We start from the raw sequence: 16,663 nt of genomic DNA on the forward strand, positions 1-16,663 counted from the left end.
CGACAGAGCGCAGACCTGCGTCCGGAAAAGGCTACTTTGAAATCCGTGTAAAAGCCAGGAGCGGTTTAAGGAAGGAGATCTGTACGTAGTAGATCGGTATATCGTGAGCAGCTGATAAAAAGAACGCGAAGCGGCTTGAGAGCACGAACAGGTAGGCGCACAGCTAAAATAAATGCCTATATATCAAGTACGCAGATATAAAACTGTTTTAATTATGGCCAAGGAAAACTCATACACTACGGACAAGGGCTTGCATGCAGCAACGACATTCCAATGGCATGCTGGGGCCAACGGTACTGCCAACAAGGGCTCCAACAAACCACAGGGCAAGTAAGCCTTAATTTTGGCTGGGGAAAGCGTATATTTGTGCATGATCTGTTGCAGCTACCCCTTTTCATTGACAGTGTATGCTTGATCTTGTGCAGTTGCCGTTTTCTGTAGACAGTGTTATGACGAGGGCCACAGTGTGGAGGCAACCACCATGTTGGCGGCTTGGAAACTGAAGCCTGAAGACGCCGCGTTGCGACAACCACCAGAATAAGGACAAGAAGTTGATTACATTCGTTAACATAGGCGATAGGCGGGTTTCTTACCGTTAAGTCAATGAGAACGAAAATGACAGTGAAGATAAGGGAGCTGTCACTCGAAGTGGTTCCCAGCGTGCTCTGTACACAGATCTTACAATTTGGAATTGGTCATTCTGCTGCGTGAGGAGTCTAGATTTAGTGTTTTCTAGGGCAGCTAGCCTTAAATATATTGGGCCGGTCTTGGCGTAGAGCACTGGAGTTGCAACGCAGGGTTTGAGCTGCAACGTAGTCCATTGTGTAGATTAGTCAAGATTTGTAAAGCATTTTAGAGACGGATAACCTCTGTAGCAACATAATTTTGTAGCACCAAGTACAGTTTTGTATCGTAAGGGACAACTTGCAAAGGTCCTTTCAGTTCGCCCAGCAGAATTCAGAACTTCCGCCTTTCCACGGTGTGGGTTAGTCGAGGGAGTGACCGTGGACCTGACCTTCACAAACCTTGTACAATCTAGTTTTGTCACCAGAAGCATGCTGTAGTCGTCAATTTGAATTTGTATATTAGAAGCTTAACTTGATTTCCGACGGTATCATGCACGCACGCCGGCACTCCAAAAGCCTATCCACTGATGACTGCACTCTGGTCTTCCACGTGCATAAGGAGAGGCTTGGCGAAACGTTTATTATGAATATTATAGAGAAGGGATACGCATTGCACGGCGGCTTGTGCTGTGCTACGGGAATCTCGGTCCGGATCAAATCCTCCGACGCCAGCAAGCTTGTTGAGGCACTGGCCCGCAGCGCTGGAAACAGAGAGCGCTGCATCTACTCTTACTGCTCTGTCTTTCTGTACTGATGTGCCACTGCCACAAAGTGATGCACCAGCATGCCCCCGATGTTTTGCTGTGCGGTCCCTTGCAGGCAATTCTCACCCCTCGAGAACATAACCTATCTGTCAACCTTTAATACAGCTTTTCCCCTTCGCATGCATCCAGTAGGTGTAAGTGGGCCTAAAAAGCCTCAAACCGAAGAAAATTAGGATTTGCGAGTACTTGAGCTTGCTAATGGTTTGTCTTGATACTGTTTTTTCAGTAATGACCGCCCACAAGCTCTCATGTCTCTGTCCAATGCCCTAGACGGTCACTGCACTCTGCCGTGTTATGCGTAAAGAGACTAAACTAGGAGACACACCGAGTTCTACTGGCCACTCCAATAATTATTTATCGCTGAGAGAATCCCCATCTAAAGTCAGTTGATAGCCTCCGTTGAACTAAGGCACATTGCCACGCAGTGCTGGCAATGGCTATGACACGAAGACCATAACAAGAAAAAACGCCCATACAAATGAAGTCCCGTCCTGGCCTTACGATCTGTGGCATCTAAAGGCGTGCCCAACGAATGACAACAGAGGCGACAACGCTAACAGTCCTATCGTGCATCCAGTCCGGTGCGTACGTCGTGCGTCCGACTTGGTGTACAGCTGTACAGTGCTCTCTGACTGAATCACCGTCATCGGAACTCGAGTTCGAATTGCGAGAAGCATTTCGCAAGAATGTGGGTATCGGCAAGAAGCTTCGGGAAAAAAATTAGATGCCTCTGAAATTGAGAAGTTAGAAAATGAAGGATCTACAGCACCAGTTGGGCTGTATTTAAAAGGAATTCGGTCTGTGCCTCTTCGCGGCATACAAATCGGTTGCTAAAATCAAACGACCGTAGGCAGACATACAGAAGCGGGCTCAGCAGAGCTGGCTTCTACAGAAGCCAGCTCTGCTGCGAGCTGCGTGGATTTCTTCTGTCTGCAATTCGTGAGTGCGCATCACAGTGGCGAATATAAACTTTCCGGACGTCACTGACCTCTACTTTTAGTTTGCTCAGCACATCACAGAACAAAAATGCCCTCTTCAGAGCAGCAACTAGACTGCTCTTTGGAGAGGGGTGTTAACAGCGGCAGCAACAGAAGCAATGGCGGTGAACCTCTCCAGGGTTGGGCCCTTCAGTTAAAAAAAAGAGCATCGCGACCGCAGTGGATCTCTGCGAGCTCCCATAGCATCCCTTGCTGTCTTGCATTAATACAAATCGTCTAGGAAAGAAAGGAAGGACTCATCAGGTCGTAAACTGTCAGCCCCAAAGAACGTAAATATGTCGCCATCGCCCTCTTCTTCTGCGATCTGCTGCTGCTGTCGCTCCAACTGCCGCTGCTGCTGTTCTTGCCGTTGCTCCTGTCCCTCGCGTTGCTGCCAAAGCTCGTAGTCATGCTGTATTCGGCGGCGTTCATGGGCTTCTGCTTCTGCAGCAGCAGCCGCAGCTGCTGCTGCTGCTTCTTCTGCTGCTCGGGCTTCCGCAGCATTTAGAGAGGTTCGCACGTACAGGACGGAGTGGATAGATACGCGGGGAGTGGTGTCATGCCGCTGATGCTTCCTTCGCTGGCGGTCATCGTCGAGAGCTCTTAATAATGAATGGAAGATAGAAGCAACTGCATCCCCTGAGGCAACGCAAACGAGCACATGCAGTTAATACAAAAAGATGACCAAGAACAGCGACTGCGACAGCTTTTCCCGTGGCATTCTGCCGGTGTACAGCAGCGCTACCATTGTAGCCAGGTTTGGAGCAGCAACACGTATTGCTGATGGCCCTCAAGTCGTGCTCTTGCTGTAGCTGTACCAACAGTGCACGGGCAGGCCAACAGCACCAGAGATGGCAAATGCAGAAGAATCAGTATGAATGGCAGCAGCTATGGCTTACCTAAACCGCGGCTTCTTGACGCACTTTCCGTATAAACGTCTGCCGGCAAAGTGTGGGTCCGCAGCACTCCATCAACATCGTCTCCGTCTGATTCTGAGAGCTCATCGCTATCTGCAGCGGCAGCAGCCGAAATAAAGGCTTCTGCTTCAGCAGCCTCTGACGAACCGTCGTCCCCTCGACAGCGGCAGCAAGCACAAGCCGCTGCACCGCTGTCTGCTGCTGCAGCAGCGGGACCTGTAGTAGCCGTTGCCGCGAAGGAAGAACAGGACGCCGCGGAACGGTTCAGCGGGCCGTCCTGCTGCTTCAGCAGCAGCTGAACCCTGTTCTCCTCCAACCCCTCTCTTCGTTTGCACGTTTCAATAAAAGCCTCAATTGCGTTTCTGCTGCTGCTGTTGATGCTGGTGCTGCACGCCTCGTGTTGCTTGGGGTGAGTTTCCTGTCCAACTGCTCGGATTGTCGCGGCTGTGAGACGTAGCCCGTTGTTGTCGTCATTGCTATTACTGCTGTTGCTTGAGACCATGTTGCCGCCTCGTTTATACCTGAAGCTGTGTAGCGAGAAGCCGTGCTGTTGCAAGAATGCCGTGAGGGAGTGCAGCGCAGCGTAGGGGTTATCGTTCACTATACAGCTGCCATCACATAATACCTCTATGCGGTTGAGTGTAGGCGAGAAGTCATTAATGATCATTTGAAGATTAAAAAGCACGAGGCCCTGCAGGTGGTACGCCTCCATGGCCTCCGGGCTCGCTCCGTCCAGCTCTATTGCGTCTCCCTCTGATACAGTAAATGCAGCAGCTGACGGTGCTTCAAGTGCCATGCGCCTAGAGACGCCAAGATCCCGATTCTGCGCCTCATCTTCTGTGTCTTCTCCCTGCTGTTGCTGTTCCTCACGAAGCTGGTTTTGGTGGAGCTCTGCGTTGAGCAAGACGAATCCTACAATCCTGAGAAGCCTAATGGGAGGCCTCAGCCAGTGGGGCAGATCAGCTAGATAAGAGTAAGTGGCAAGGAAAAGTAGGTCGTGGGCAAGAAGCCGAAAGGGGACCTCGAGGCCCTGGAATTTTGGGTATAGAACAGAGTCCTCGCACGCGCCTTGCAGCAGCTGCTGATCGTACAAAGGGAGCGCAAAACGCGGCAGTCGCCTCAGTAACTGTATCGCCGACGGCAGCAGCGGGTGCTGCTGCAGTCCGCTAGGCTTCCTATAATCCAAAAACAAATCCCACGTTGGGATCGCTTCGGAAGCCGCTCCCAGCTCCAGTAAGGCCCTCGCCTGCAGATGGGGGTCTTGCCGGAAAGAAGTTGCCATACTTGCTGCTGTTGCTGCTCGAAGCTGTTCCTGTTGATGTAAAGGGAGTCCCATGTGCACTGAAGCTAGCTGCTGCACTACAAATGAAGCAGACCCGCGAGACTCTCCGCCCCTCTGCGGACTGCTGCTGCTGCTGTTGCTGTTTGCGTGTCCCCAAGTAGCAGAAATGCCTGCGGAGAGCAACTGCGCCTCGAGACCGCCTTGCGGGGAGACTTCATTGATATTATCAGCTGCCATCCGGCTGTTCTCGTTGCCTTGCCTGCTGGCGCGGCAGCAACAGGAGCCGCAGAGGCAACGACAGCCCTGCACCGTTTCAATTCTTCGGTTATTCTTTCTGCCGCTGTCGTTGCTGTAGCTACTGCTACTGACGGCATTCATGCTCGTGCTGCTGTAACCGTCATGAACTGTGTCGTTCTGAGTTGTCACAGGGCGGCGGGGCCTCTGTAGAGGCAGAGACTGTCTCCAGCAACAACTGCAGCAGCAGCACCATCGGCCGCTAGCCATGCATTGGCTGCGAGTGAAAGTCTGTTGTATGTCATCGAAAGCCACAAGCTGCAGCAAAGGCTGCTCGGATGCTTCTGCTTTGAAAGCTGCAGCTGTTGTTGCGTCTGCCGAAGCAGTAAATGTACCTCGGCAGCGAGAAGGCAAAGCAGGTTTGTACTTCCTGCGCGTGCTGCTACCGTGATACCTCCTGTTGCTCCAGCTGCTACTGCTACTTCTTCTGCTTCCGCTGCCACTGCTTCCGGTGTTATTCGGGGAACTCCTCGTACCTCGTTTCCCTGTACCGATTTGCAGGAGCTGCTGCTCGTGCTCCTGGTGCTGATCGTGCTGCTCCTCCTCCTCTTGCTGCTCCTTGAAACGCCGCCCAGCAGGGGGATCTCCAAAATATTCACTTTCGCTGCTGTATCTGCTGTTGCTGTAAGCACTGACCTCGCTACTGCTCCTGCTTCTGCGGCGACGGCGGCAGCTGAGGCTCGGACTCAAAGCAGTCCTATTTGCCGGCTCCTCCATGCTGCTGCTGGAAGAAGATGGCACGACCTCCTCCTCGCTGCTAAGGCTGCTGGCGATGCCCTTACTGCTGCTTTTGCTACTTCGGCTGTTGCTGGTGCTGCTGCCATCGCTGCTGCTACTCCTGCTGCTGGCGCTGCCGCCACTGCTGCCGCCATTGCTCCTCCTGTTGCCGTTACTGACAGGGCTTTGGCTGCTGCGCGTTGTATTGCTGTTGTCTTCACTTGTGCTGCTTGGCTGTAGCCCCTCGTCCAAGCTGCTGCTGCTAGGCTCCATGATGATGCCTTGGGAAGAAGCGTTGGTCTTGCAGGAACGTTAGCTGTTTGTTCTGCTTTAAAGGCAGTAACGACTTTCTGATGACGTTGCTGTCTCCCCTGCTGCCGTTGTAGCTGCTGATACGCCTCAGTTGTTCCTGTGTGTTCCTGTGAGCCCTGCTTGTCGCCGCGGCAACAGCAACGACTGTCGCAGCATCAGCAGAAGTAGCTGCTGCATCTGCGGTGGGTCACTGCAAGTTATTTCCAGCGCTCAGTGGCGCTTCCAGATTGCGCTTTTATGGTGATGAGATCGGTCCGAGGTTGCTGCGTAATGGTCTCGATGCGAGACAACAGCTGCCGCTCCAGCCTTCGCCACTGCTGTACACGCTGGGCAGGCCAGGGAAAGCAGAAGGGCAAGCATTCGGCTGCTGTGAGTTTGTAACATTGACTGCCTACTTCAAACTACAAAGCCAATGTTGCGCTCGATGCTTACAACGCTACGGCAGCTAGCCGTCCAGAACTGCCGTAACTTGTGTTGGCGCTGTTGCTGCTAAAAGACCGTACAGTGGGGGAGAGAAACCGTACTTCCTCTAAAAATAATCGGAAGTGTTGCGGCCACTTTTTCCAAAAAGTTGTTCCACGCATCTCCAGAGCTAGACTGAATACCGTGGGAGAAAGGGTAGCAGCAGCACAATGGCAGCAGTAGCAGCTGCTGCTACCATACTGCTCTGCTAACACCGACCCCACTCGATCCGCACTGCTGGGACAGCTTTGACTCTAAAATTTGCCACCATGGCACATTTTAGTCACTTTGTTTATGTTTAATGGCTTTTGTAGAGTGCCGAACTCACTTATTTGCTGGACAGAATCCCTTAATCATCTGAGACACCACTGCAACAGCGTCTGGAGCAGCTGCGGCTACTGCTTCAAGTGATACGTGCGACCTAGAGGCTCGTTCGTGGCCTTTATTGGCATTTATTCTTGTCTCCTTCTGCCATTCATTTACTTTTACCCCCACAGATCCGTGACTTCTGCCTCGCGCCAAGGAAGCCGTCTACAGCGACACTGGGCGTAGCAGCAACTGCAACAGCGGCCACAGCAACAGCAGAACTAGGAGAAACTATTCACCAGTAGCTACACGATCGTCTTGCTAAGCAGCAGCTGCTGCGTGCAACTACAAACGCAGCTGAAGCTGCGGTTGTCGCAACCACCGCCGGCCCTGCTGCCGCCGACCTTGCCACTAATATATTTTTTGCGCTGCTGCCGTTGCAGCCTCCACGGCTTCTGTTGGTGTTTCTGCCTGTTCTCCGAAGGGCCATGCAATGCGGCGCCTTCCTTCTCACGTGCCTCTGCCGGGGCAACTCATAGGCCCTCTAGAGGCATATTGCAGGTGAGCCACTGCTATGGCTTCTGCAGCTAGTTGTTTCTTCCCGTTCCTAAGTGGGTTGTGTGATTGCACTGGGCTTGTCAAAAAATCTAAAGGTGCATTGTTGGTTTTTTCTAGGGCGATTTTGTTGACTCGTCAGAGCTCCTAGAAGGCCCGGAAAGTCCGTCTGGGTCTCCTCACGTCCTCCAATTCGCTCCACTGCCTTTGTGCTTGCAGCCCAGGTTCAAATCGTAGGAAAAGGTAAAGAATTAATTGATGCAACTGCGCGAGTTGCTGCTGCTTTTGATTTGCGCACAGTGAGCAGTTTGGCTGGCTGCAATGTTCTGAAATTGCTCACGTCTTCGCGGAGTTGCAGCGGTTGAGGGATGCTGTTGTTGCTGCTCTCACCCGTAAGCAGTAGCAGCAGCACCAGAAGCAGCTGCCGCTGGTGCAGCGGCGACGAAGGCAGCATTCACAGAGCAGCTCAGTGGCCTTTCTGTCCACAGCATTTTAATGCCTAAGGGCAGACGTACAGGCAACTGTGCCGGTGTGACTGCTTGTGATTGTCTTCGGGCCTCGTTATCCTACCAGTTCTACTTCTGTTGCTGCTGGTGCTCATCCTTCTGATTTTCCTTCAGCGCGAAGTGCGTCTGAGGAGGCGTCAGCACGCTTAACTGAATATGGAAGCCTTCTCCGTGCTGTCTCCTCTCGTCTTTCTGGGAAGCCCCTACGGGCACCCCCCAGCTCTGCCCTGAGGCTCCAGCTGCCATGGTTGTGTACTCTTTTCTGTCCCAGCGGCAGCAATAGCAGCAGTAGCGGCGGCAGTTTGTGGGGAGGGAAAGGTACAGTTGCGTCGGCTGTCCGGACGCTGTGTACACTTGAAGAGGAGCTATGCTGCTGCGTTTTTGCCCTAGCGGCCCTACAACACAACCGAGCCGTTTTACTGCAAAGGGCAGAGGGCTCTCATCATAAGGAGGCTGTTTCACTGTTCTCTCGAGTGCGCTGAAAGTTGGTGTCGCTGCACCCCCGACTGTCATTACTTTGCATTCTGACTTGCTCGCGACATCGCTTTCCTTGTCATTTCCTTGTCTGTGGCCTCTTATTTAGCTTCTTATCTCATGCCCCTATTTGAGTACCACTTTTTTAGATTACGGGGGGTATTCCGTCACCGTAGCTAGCGGTGTGACGTGACCCACATGAGTAGGGTTTCTTCAGCCTTCGTGTCCTTCGTGAATCATTCGCCCGTCTAAAGTTGGTGAAACCCCTTCGATTAGTTTTGTGATATATGTACCACTTGCTCTTTTCTTTCGTGCTTGTGCCTGTGAGATGCATCAGGCTGCCTAGGTCAAAGCTTCTGTGCTTAGTCAGGTATCTGTCGAAGTCTTATTTTTGTCTGTGCTTCAGGCTGCGTCACTCTTTACGATGGCTGAATCTCTGGCCATTTCTGTGAAGACAGTCTCTACAGATGCGAGAGCGTTCGCTGCATTTTCTCTTGCACATGTCCGTGCAGACACCTCGGCTACTACCCAGATACACCGGTAGTTGCTCCAGCAGCAGCTGCTGCTATCCATTGGCAGCCACAGCATTAGCAACAGTAGCAGGAATAAATAACTTCTCTACTGTTCGGGGTGCTAAGATTTTACTGCAGTGCGGCTCGCTATCCGTTGTCACAAGTGCTGCGATCTAGTATTAGTAGATAGTGCTGCTGCGTGATTGTGCTGCCAGGCTCAGTCGGTTTGTTATGAAGTCGCCTCAAGAGAATCTATGAGTCTTTCCTTTCGCTCCAAGTTGGCTGCCCACGCCTCGTCTCTCTTTGCTGCTGCTGCGGCGGGGTTGCAGGAGGCCCAACAGAGGGTATCGGCGGAGGCCTCTTTCATGCCGTGTTAGTGCTAGGCATTGCAGGTGTAGCATCCGCAGTTGCTACTGCTCTATTTCCTAAGGCTTTACTGACCGCGACTGCTGGGTAGAAACTCACGAAGCTGGTGCGGTTGTGGTTGCTTATTACGGTGCTACTGATGCTGCTTTTGGCGCTGCTGCAGCACTGCAGCGGAGTAGCAAGGCAACGGAGGCTGCGGCGTTGGAGGGCTGGTGCAAGTAAGCCGTAGATCTGTGTGTATTTCTGCAAGCTCCTAGCTCCAGCTGCACTTGAGCGGCAGGACACGCCTGTGCACGTTGATATGTCGTACAAAGAAATCACTTGTTCGTGCTGCTGATACTGGTGCAGGTCACAGGAGCTGTGCTACGCCGCGGTCGCGCATTTGCAGCTTGCGCTTCAGCAAAAAGAAACAGCAGAGGCTGAAGGTAATATCTGCCTCAAGTTTCTGTCCTTGCCTCTGTGCGGCTTTTACTACATCGAACCGTCAGTACATGTTCACTTGTTGTTTCTGCTGCAGGAGAAGGCTTCGGCTTGCTTGTCGCTCGCGCTACGCTGGCAGAGGAGTGCTTATCAAGGGCGGAAGCTGCAGCGGCTGCTGCCCTAGCTAGGACTCCTGAGGCTCCCAGGCTACAGACAGCAAAGCTTCGTGCCGCTGTTGATGCGCTGTTAAAGATGGCTAAGAGGGACAACCAACTCGTGTGCACTGCTTCCGTTGCTTTTGGCTTCCATAGCTCAGCAACTAGGACTGCACCTGCTCGACACCAGTTCTGTCTGCAGCGGCAGCAGTGGCGGCAATCAGCCCGTGACTTCTCACAGAGAATACAAGACAAACATTGCTGCTGCTATTGCTGTTGCTACTATTGCCGCTATTATTCAGGTGTACATGGAGCCTGTCCCAAAAATGTCCGCTCTTCCACCACTGGAGGAAAGTTCCGGTCTACGGGGTACAACCCAGGTCTCGCTGCAGGTGGGGCTCTTCAACACCACCAACAGCAGCAAACAGCACCTTGATATTTTTACTGGTTTCTCTCCGTAGCCATATACGATCGCTCAAGAGCATATATGCGTTTAGGCCTTTTCTCTCCGTTTTCTTGAGTCCATACATGGTACATATGAAGATTTCGTTTCTTTTCCGGTTGTTACAGCTGAATACATGTAGCGCTTTGGTGCCCAGTGAATTATTTTCCGAGTTGGTTGCCTTTCTTTTGGCTTCCATTGCTCCATTGCCTAGGATAAGTTGAACGCTTCCCTCTTTGCTTGTTAACTCTGATTAAATGAATCATAGCCCAAGTGTTCGATGCCCGCACCCAGATAGGACCACATTGAACGTAGTCATGCGTATGAAATTATGGCCATGCCAAGCGAAAAATACACGCTTTTTGTGTACGTAAGTTATTTATATGTGTTCTACACACATGCAAAATATATAGACGCGAATGCACTGGCTTCGTGTACTGCTGCGTGTTTCTTGGCGGTTCTGTGCCTTCGTCGCTGTACTGTGCAGGATGTGTTGCCCCCTAATCGCCGGGCTGAACTGCAGCTCAGCGCGCTGCTCCCTGCTGGGGTTCGGGCGCTAGCTGACGAGTACCAGGCGCTGTAAGTAAATTCTGATGCATGCTGCTTCTTTTCGTGTGGCTGGTGCGGTGATTCTCATGCCATCGCAGGGCCGCGGCTCCCCTAGCTTTCAGCTTCACCCTGCTTTATATGCAGAAGTTCTAGTTTTTTCCAATGTCGGTGTCACGTTGCTTTGGGGAAAGAGCACAAACAGCGTGAACGGCAGTGTCAAGGCTGTGCAGGTTCCAGGGTTTGACAGCTCAAGTAAATGAAGAAGCCAACGGCCTCCTCTCCCGAGTTGCTACTTTTCTACAGAAGGAGCAACTGCCTAGTGCGCTGCGCAGCAGGCTTGCTGCTGCGCAGGAGGTCCCACAGCGGCAGCAGCGCGGGCAACAACAATGGAGCGATGAACAGGGGCAAGTTCCCCCACTGCAGAGCAACAAAGGCATCAGTCCTGATCTCCACTTTGAATTCTCCAGTACATGCAGCCAGGAACTGCTGGTAATCCGTTTTGCTGTTTCGCTGCTGCTGTGTGGAACATCTAAATTCATCCAAGATAATGGAGAAGATAATGATGTTGCTGTACTTGCTACTGCAGTGTGTACGTGCCAAGCAAGGGTGGGAGACCCTGATTACCTGCATCACTGTGTACTGCTTTTGCTTTGTTGCAGTCCGTTCAGTCATTGGGAGGCGCGCAGAGGCTGAGGCAGCAGCAGCAAATGCTTGAGCAGCTGTCTGCAGGTGCTGGCATACATTTGGCCACAGTGCAGCACCAGCTGCAGAGCCAACTACAGTTACTGGTGCAGCAACGCCAGCAGCAGCACACCAGTTCCACTCAGGACGAGTTTCGAGTCCAAGAGCAGCAATTTCTTACCCTTGAATGTAAAACCAAAGAACTGATGGAGTGCGCATGTCTTTACGCCACAAAGTTACAGGTGAGCAGCAACTGCTGCACCTGCTGCTGCCACTAGCCCTGCCGCTGTCATTAGCCCTGCAGCTCTGGCTGATGACTTTGCTTTTTCTGCTACTCCATCTACGACAGCGCTTCCTTTAAGATTCGAGAAGGCCCACCTGTAACACTTGCATTTCGCTGCAGCGCAGCTGCAGCTTCATGTTTGGTGTGTGTGTGTCACTGCCATTGCTGCCTGCAGCAAGCGCAAAAGGCCAACGAAATGATTGGCACGCGAATGTATGAGGCCCTTGGCATTTTGAAATTGCTTCCGTGTATGGCCGCACTCCAAAGTGACAGAACCTCTGGGACTACTGTAGGACTGGATAAAGCTTTTGCTCAAGCTCCTACGTTGGAGCAGCTGCTGTGTGCAACAAAGAAAGATGCAGAGCAGCTCGTGCAGAAGCTGCTACTGCGCCTGCATACCTCTGTGGTAGACGGCACGCAACATCATCCATTGTTACAGCAGCGCCTCGATGCTGCGCATGCTGCCCTTGTTGAATTAGAGTCTCGCATTTACAGCCTGCAAGAGGACCAGAACAAGCTGTGCCAGGTAGTTCAGTAGCCAGAGCTCCTCATGGCATCTAGGTTGTGGCTATAGCTTTTGCAGCTGCTGTCATTGTGGCTGCTGTCGGTGCGCTTTTGGAGTAGCACTGGTTGCTACTGGCCCATTCACGTATAAGCGTGTAGCCAGTATTGCTGTTACTGCTGCAGTCTGAGCATTTGCTCCCGGAGCACGTATTGCAGCAGCTGCGACAGGCAGCAGCAACGAGCCCTGACCCGGCAGCAAGTGTATGCACAGCGGCAGCATCTGCAGCTCTTCGAGAGGCCGCGAGAAGCACCAAAAAGAGGATACAGTGCGTACGATCATGCAGTCCTGCTGCTAGTGCTTATTGGCGCATGGCGTTTTTTCAGTGCTGCGAATGTTAGGTTGATGTCGCTGCTGCGCTTAGGGAAGTGGCTCTACAACTTGAGGCGGCGCAGCAGCGATGGTCTGAACTGCTTGCTGCGGAGTCTGAGGAAGCTGAGTTACAGAAGCAGAAACAACAGAAGCTTGCGTCAGAGATGCAGCAAGCCGTTCAGCAGCAAGCATCGCATCTTAGAAAGGCATTTAGTGAACAACAGCAGGGGATTGCTTTCTACTCCCAGCTGCAGGGCTTCTTGCAGCAGCTGCAGCAGCACCAGCAGCAGCTTCTCAAGGATATGAATGCGTGCATACGTTCAGTCCACCAGCAGCAAAAGGAGCAGCAAGAAAAACTGCGGGCACTGCCCAAGGAACTGCAGCAGGAACAGAATGACCAGATTACTCCTTTACAAGCCCCGCAGTGGCCCAACGCGGGCACCCTAAGCACCAGAAGCGGTCGCAGCAGCATAGGCAGCAGTGACAGGAGCGGCAGCAGCACCCCGGCGCCCGCGAACTGGCGACGCTACAGCTGTGGTCCCCATGTGCTCCCTGGAAGCAACCCGAGGCGACTAAGCAGCTCAGATAACAGCAAAAATAAGCATTACTGCGGCGCTGCTGCACCTGAGTGTTTGCCTTCTTTCCCCAGTCCCGACAGCACCTATGGCAGCAGCAGCAGCCAACAACGCCGTGAAGAAGCAACAGAAAATAGGAACAGCATCAACATAGCGGGGGCTTCATTTGCCCTGGCACATTCACCTATCAGAGCCCGCAACAGCAGGCACAGCACATCAACCACGAACAGAAGCTTTCCAGATGCTCCAGCAGCGGCACCTTGTAGCCCCAGATGTACGCCCCAAGATACTGATACGGTGTTCAGGGGCCCCGAACCCCTGTCAAGCTTCCATGTAACAAACCGCGCAAGTAACAGCTAGTCAGGATTGTGGCTAGCACTTGCAGTACCCGCGATACTTGCTGCTGCAACCTGTTTGCTTCGGCTTTCTAGGGATCCGAACCACTAACTGACTGTTGCTGCTTTGGAGACTTACGTGGAAAAAATGAGTTTTTTGTCGCCGCAACTACTTTGTTGCGACCGCTGCTGCCCCATAAGTTGCTGTTCTGATTTGTTGACGGTTTTACGATACAAAGTGGCAGCACGCAAGCGCCCGACAGAGAATCAATATGTGCAAAGGCAGCGAAAAGTGAGGAGCTCGTGGATGAAACATATGCAGCCGCAGCACTCTGCAAGCGAACCAGTTATGCTTAGTGTCGTGCCGCTGCTGTTTGTGCTGCCAGTACAACAGCAAGTACGCATAAGGTGTGTCTATCCCGCAAAAGCGTCGGTTTTCTGCTGCCGCCGTTGCGAACAATAAGCACAGGACCCCGTGCCAGACAAAAGATGCGCTCGTTCAACTATTCTGTCACTCTAGCTGGCAATGTCTTCCACAAGGGTGGCATGTGCGGGGCCCGCCAACCTCGATAAAAACGAAGGTCTGGTCCTGCAGTTCCTTTCGCTTCAGATATCCGCAGCCTCAACTAAATCTTTGTGGCTTGTTGACACTTTTGTGCCACTCAGCCTCTAAAACGGGATCTTTCATAGAAGTCCCCGTTTTGCTAGCAGTGGAAGCCACCCTAAGCCTGCGCTACTGTCAGTGTGGTCCATGAGGGTCTGTTTTCATATTTGCGTCTGACAAGCTCGGCGTTAAGGGGGGAAGTAACGCCAGCCAGTCCGTCGAATGAAACATATTTCTGTACGTCGAAGACGAATGCTGCAGGGCCTGCGATTGAGGTCTCAGAGTCACTGATGTTGCTGATGCCATGCTGCTGCTGCTGCTGCTCATCGCACTTCGTCGATGGCGAAGTGCTCAAGGGGCTTTCGTCGTTCGGCTCTGAGGGGCTCTTGCGTGTGTTTTGCTGCTTTTTCCCCGGATGCTGCGGCTGCTGTTTTGTGTTAACCATCTGAACTGCCGTCGCCAGGTCAGGGTCATCGTCGAAAGACGGCACCGGGGCCCCCCTTCCCCTCCTCAGCAGTCCACCGCCTTCTGCAGACCGCAGAACACGTGCTGAGACCCATAGCTTCGGTTCTTCCTCTTTTGGAGGTGTCATTTCTTGAGGCTTAGGAGCGTCAGTGACTGTATCTTGCTGCACTTCAATCCCCTGTTCCTGCTGTTGTTGTAGCAGTAACTCCCGGGCTTCCTGCTCTCGAAGCTCCTGCAAACCCCTGCGCTGCTCCTCCTCCAGCTTCTTCATAGTGCTCCAGCTCTTGTCTTTCTTGCTCTCAATTTCGTATGCTCCCACTGCACTGACCTTCAGTGAAGTACCCAGACTCCCCTCACCGCCTGATGCTGGGCTGGGGGCAGGTGCAGCCCAGGCTGCTTCCTGTTGAGGCTCCAAGCTCCATCCTGCGGCATCCTCGGCAGTGGGCTCTTCTGTTTTCTCAGCCACCTGCGTCAGCTGCACCAAACGAAATCATATAGGCCACAATAGCATTGGTGCGCTGAATGATAATGGAGTAACAAAGGAGTAGTAATGAGATGCAGCAACTGCTGTTTGGGCATTTTACAGCGCAGACGAAGCCAAGCCTCTCAGCATCACACCACTGCACGGCAACAAAAAAAGGCAAGATGAAAACAAAGCCGTATTGCCGTAGGAAAAAATTCAGAAACCCCTATCTGAAGACCAAAAAGCGGATACTTGACTATTCCAACACACGTCCGTCATTGTACAACAGCTGCACAGGGGACCACCGCATCCATTCTCCTAGTGTTGGTGAGAATTGGTCTTACCTCAGGTGGAGCTGTAACTTTAGTTACTTTCTTCTTCTTTTTTTCAAAAAAGGCGCTTAACTTGCTCATCTTATCCACCTCGGCAGAACTTGCAACAAGCAACGCGCAGCAGGGTGAGGTAAAAGTTCAAATGGCCGCAAAATAAGCCGGAAAACGCTTAATTGTGAGCCAATTTGTATATTGTTCTAAACCAGACACCATAAGTCCGTTTATTTGCTGCTTTCCCTGGGGCTCATGTTTCTTCTAATGAACAGTATCTCCCACCAAGGGGCTGCAGCCACTCTGATCACCGTGGGACTCGCTATTCGGTTTTCGGTTCTTTGATCAAGCAATGGCCCTCCTACAAAATAAGGCGGGAAATGAATAGTTGATTGAAAATAGTTTATAGGGCTATTTATTCGCAGTTATTGTACAGGGTTCAGTGACCAGTACGTACGCTGCCCTATTCCTTTATATAGTGTTCTGGTGTGAGAGCAGTGATGACGCCCTGTGAAACTTCTGCGCAAAAGATCTTTGCTTAAGGCATTCGCATGATTACCTGAAATAATTGCAAAAGAATCTAGCGATTTTACTAGGGGGAGGACGCCAAAAAATTATGGTTGCTCAGGGCTGAGAGATCTAAGGGTCTGTCGCTCCAGCGACTACTGTACCAACAAAAGTGAAAATCCCACATTCCGGAAAAAGACGAAATAAGGAATTCAGTAGTAGCCGCGAAGCGAGCTGCTGCATCTTGGCGCGCAACTGCAGTCATGAGGCGCCTTAAGCTTTGGCGTTGGGAACAAATTCGATGGCAATTAGACTCGAAATGCAGTTCTAAGCCCGTTCAAAGAATGCAAAGAGAAAACTCCTGCCGTTTCTTAAACAGCTGCACTTTTTCTACCATGAGTAAATGATACTGATATGATGTGACGTGCAGAACGTACGCATTTACTCTCCATTCTATGAGTACATGCATCTCTTCTGCATGTCATATCATGTCGGCATGCTAGACGAAAACGCCGCTATTGGAATAGCACGGGGTGTAGGCTCCCCAAGTTCACACCAAAAACCGTTGTTCAGCAGCTTGGAAACATGTTCCGCATCTCCATATTGCAGCAGAATTGACGCCCTTTTGATTCTGTCATTGCCTTTAGCGAAACTTCGAATCTGGAAAAGCTGTCGGCATCGCCAGCTGCACCTGCATAATGTGGATTGCATCAGCGAGAGCAGTTGGCCCCGCAGACATCAAATCATGCTTCCTTTCCTCCAAATGCCAATAACCAGTATACAAAACACAACTTGCATAAATAGAGCAGCTTCTGTTTGGCCTTCTTGTGCACACCAGACTGCACACTACCCGCGTTTTTGATTCATATGCAGCAAGATGGCTTGTTAAGTGGGTCAGCTAATTGGGAGAATGACGT

General features: G+C 51.9%; 3 protein-coding genes across 3 annotated transcripts; 1 reads left to right on the top strand and 2 right to left on the bottom strand.

Moving 5' to 3' along the window:
* Positions 1–2,590: 2,590 nt before the first annotated feature.
* ENH_00082560 (Conserved Plasmodium protein, related) lies at positions 2,591–5,850 on the bottom strand (the record flags this gene model as incomplete). The annotated part of the gene is made up of 2 exons (XM_013583350.1): positions 2,591–3,006; positions 3,267–5,850. 2 exons carry the CDS (start codon positions 5,848–5,850, stop codon positions 2,591–2,593), a joined length of 3,000 nt encoding a protein of 999 aa, XP_013438804.1.
* Positions 5,851–7,150: 1,300 nt separating this feature from the next.
* Positions 7,151–13,409, top strand: ENH_00082570 (hypothetical protein, conserved; the record flags this gene model as incomplete). Its single annotated transcript, XM_013583351.1, has 12 exons — positions 7,151–7,218; positions 7,513–7,604; positions 9,135–9,288; positions 9,419–9,495; positions 9,588–9,766; positions 9,948–10,037; positions 10,575–10,666; positions 10,867–11,125; positions 11,296–11,559; positions 11,776–12,126; positions 12,288–12,430; positions 12,527–13,409. 12 exons carry the CDS (start codon positions 7,151–7,153, stop codon positions 13,407–13,409), a joined length of 2,652 nt encoding a protein of 883 aa, XP_013438805.1.
* A 697-nt stretch (positions 13,410–14,106) lies between these two features.
* ENH_00082580 (hypothetical protein, conserved) lies at positions 14,107–15,329 on the bottom strand (the record flags this gene model as incomplete). Its single annotated transcript, XM_013583352.1, has 2 exons — positions 14,107–14,928; positions 15,261–15,329. The coding sequence occupies 2 exons, from the start codon at positions 15,327–15,329 to the stop codon at positions 14,107–14,109; spliced, it is 891 nt and encodes a 296-aa protein (XP_013438806.1).
* Between the last annotated feature and the right edge of the window lie 1,334 nt (positions 15,330–16,663).

The sequence above is a fragment of the Eimeria necatrix genome, genomic scaffold (genome assembly GCF_000499385.1).
Source record: "Eimeria necatrix Houghton genomic scaffold, Enh_scaff90, whole genome shotgun sequence".
NCBI lineage: Eukaryota > Apicomplexa > Conoidasida > Eucoccidiorida > Eimeriidae > Eimeria > Eimeria necatrix.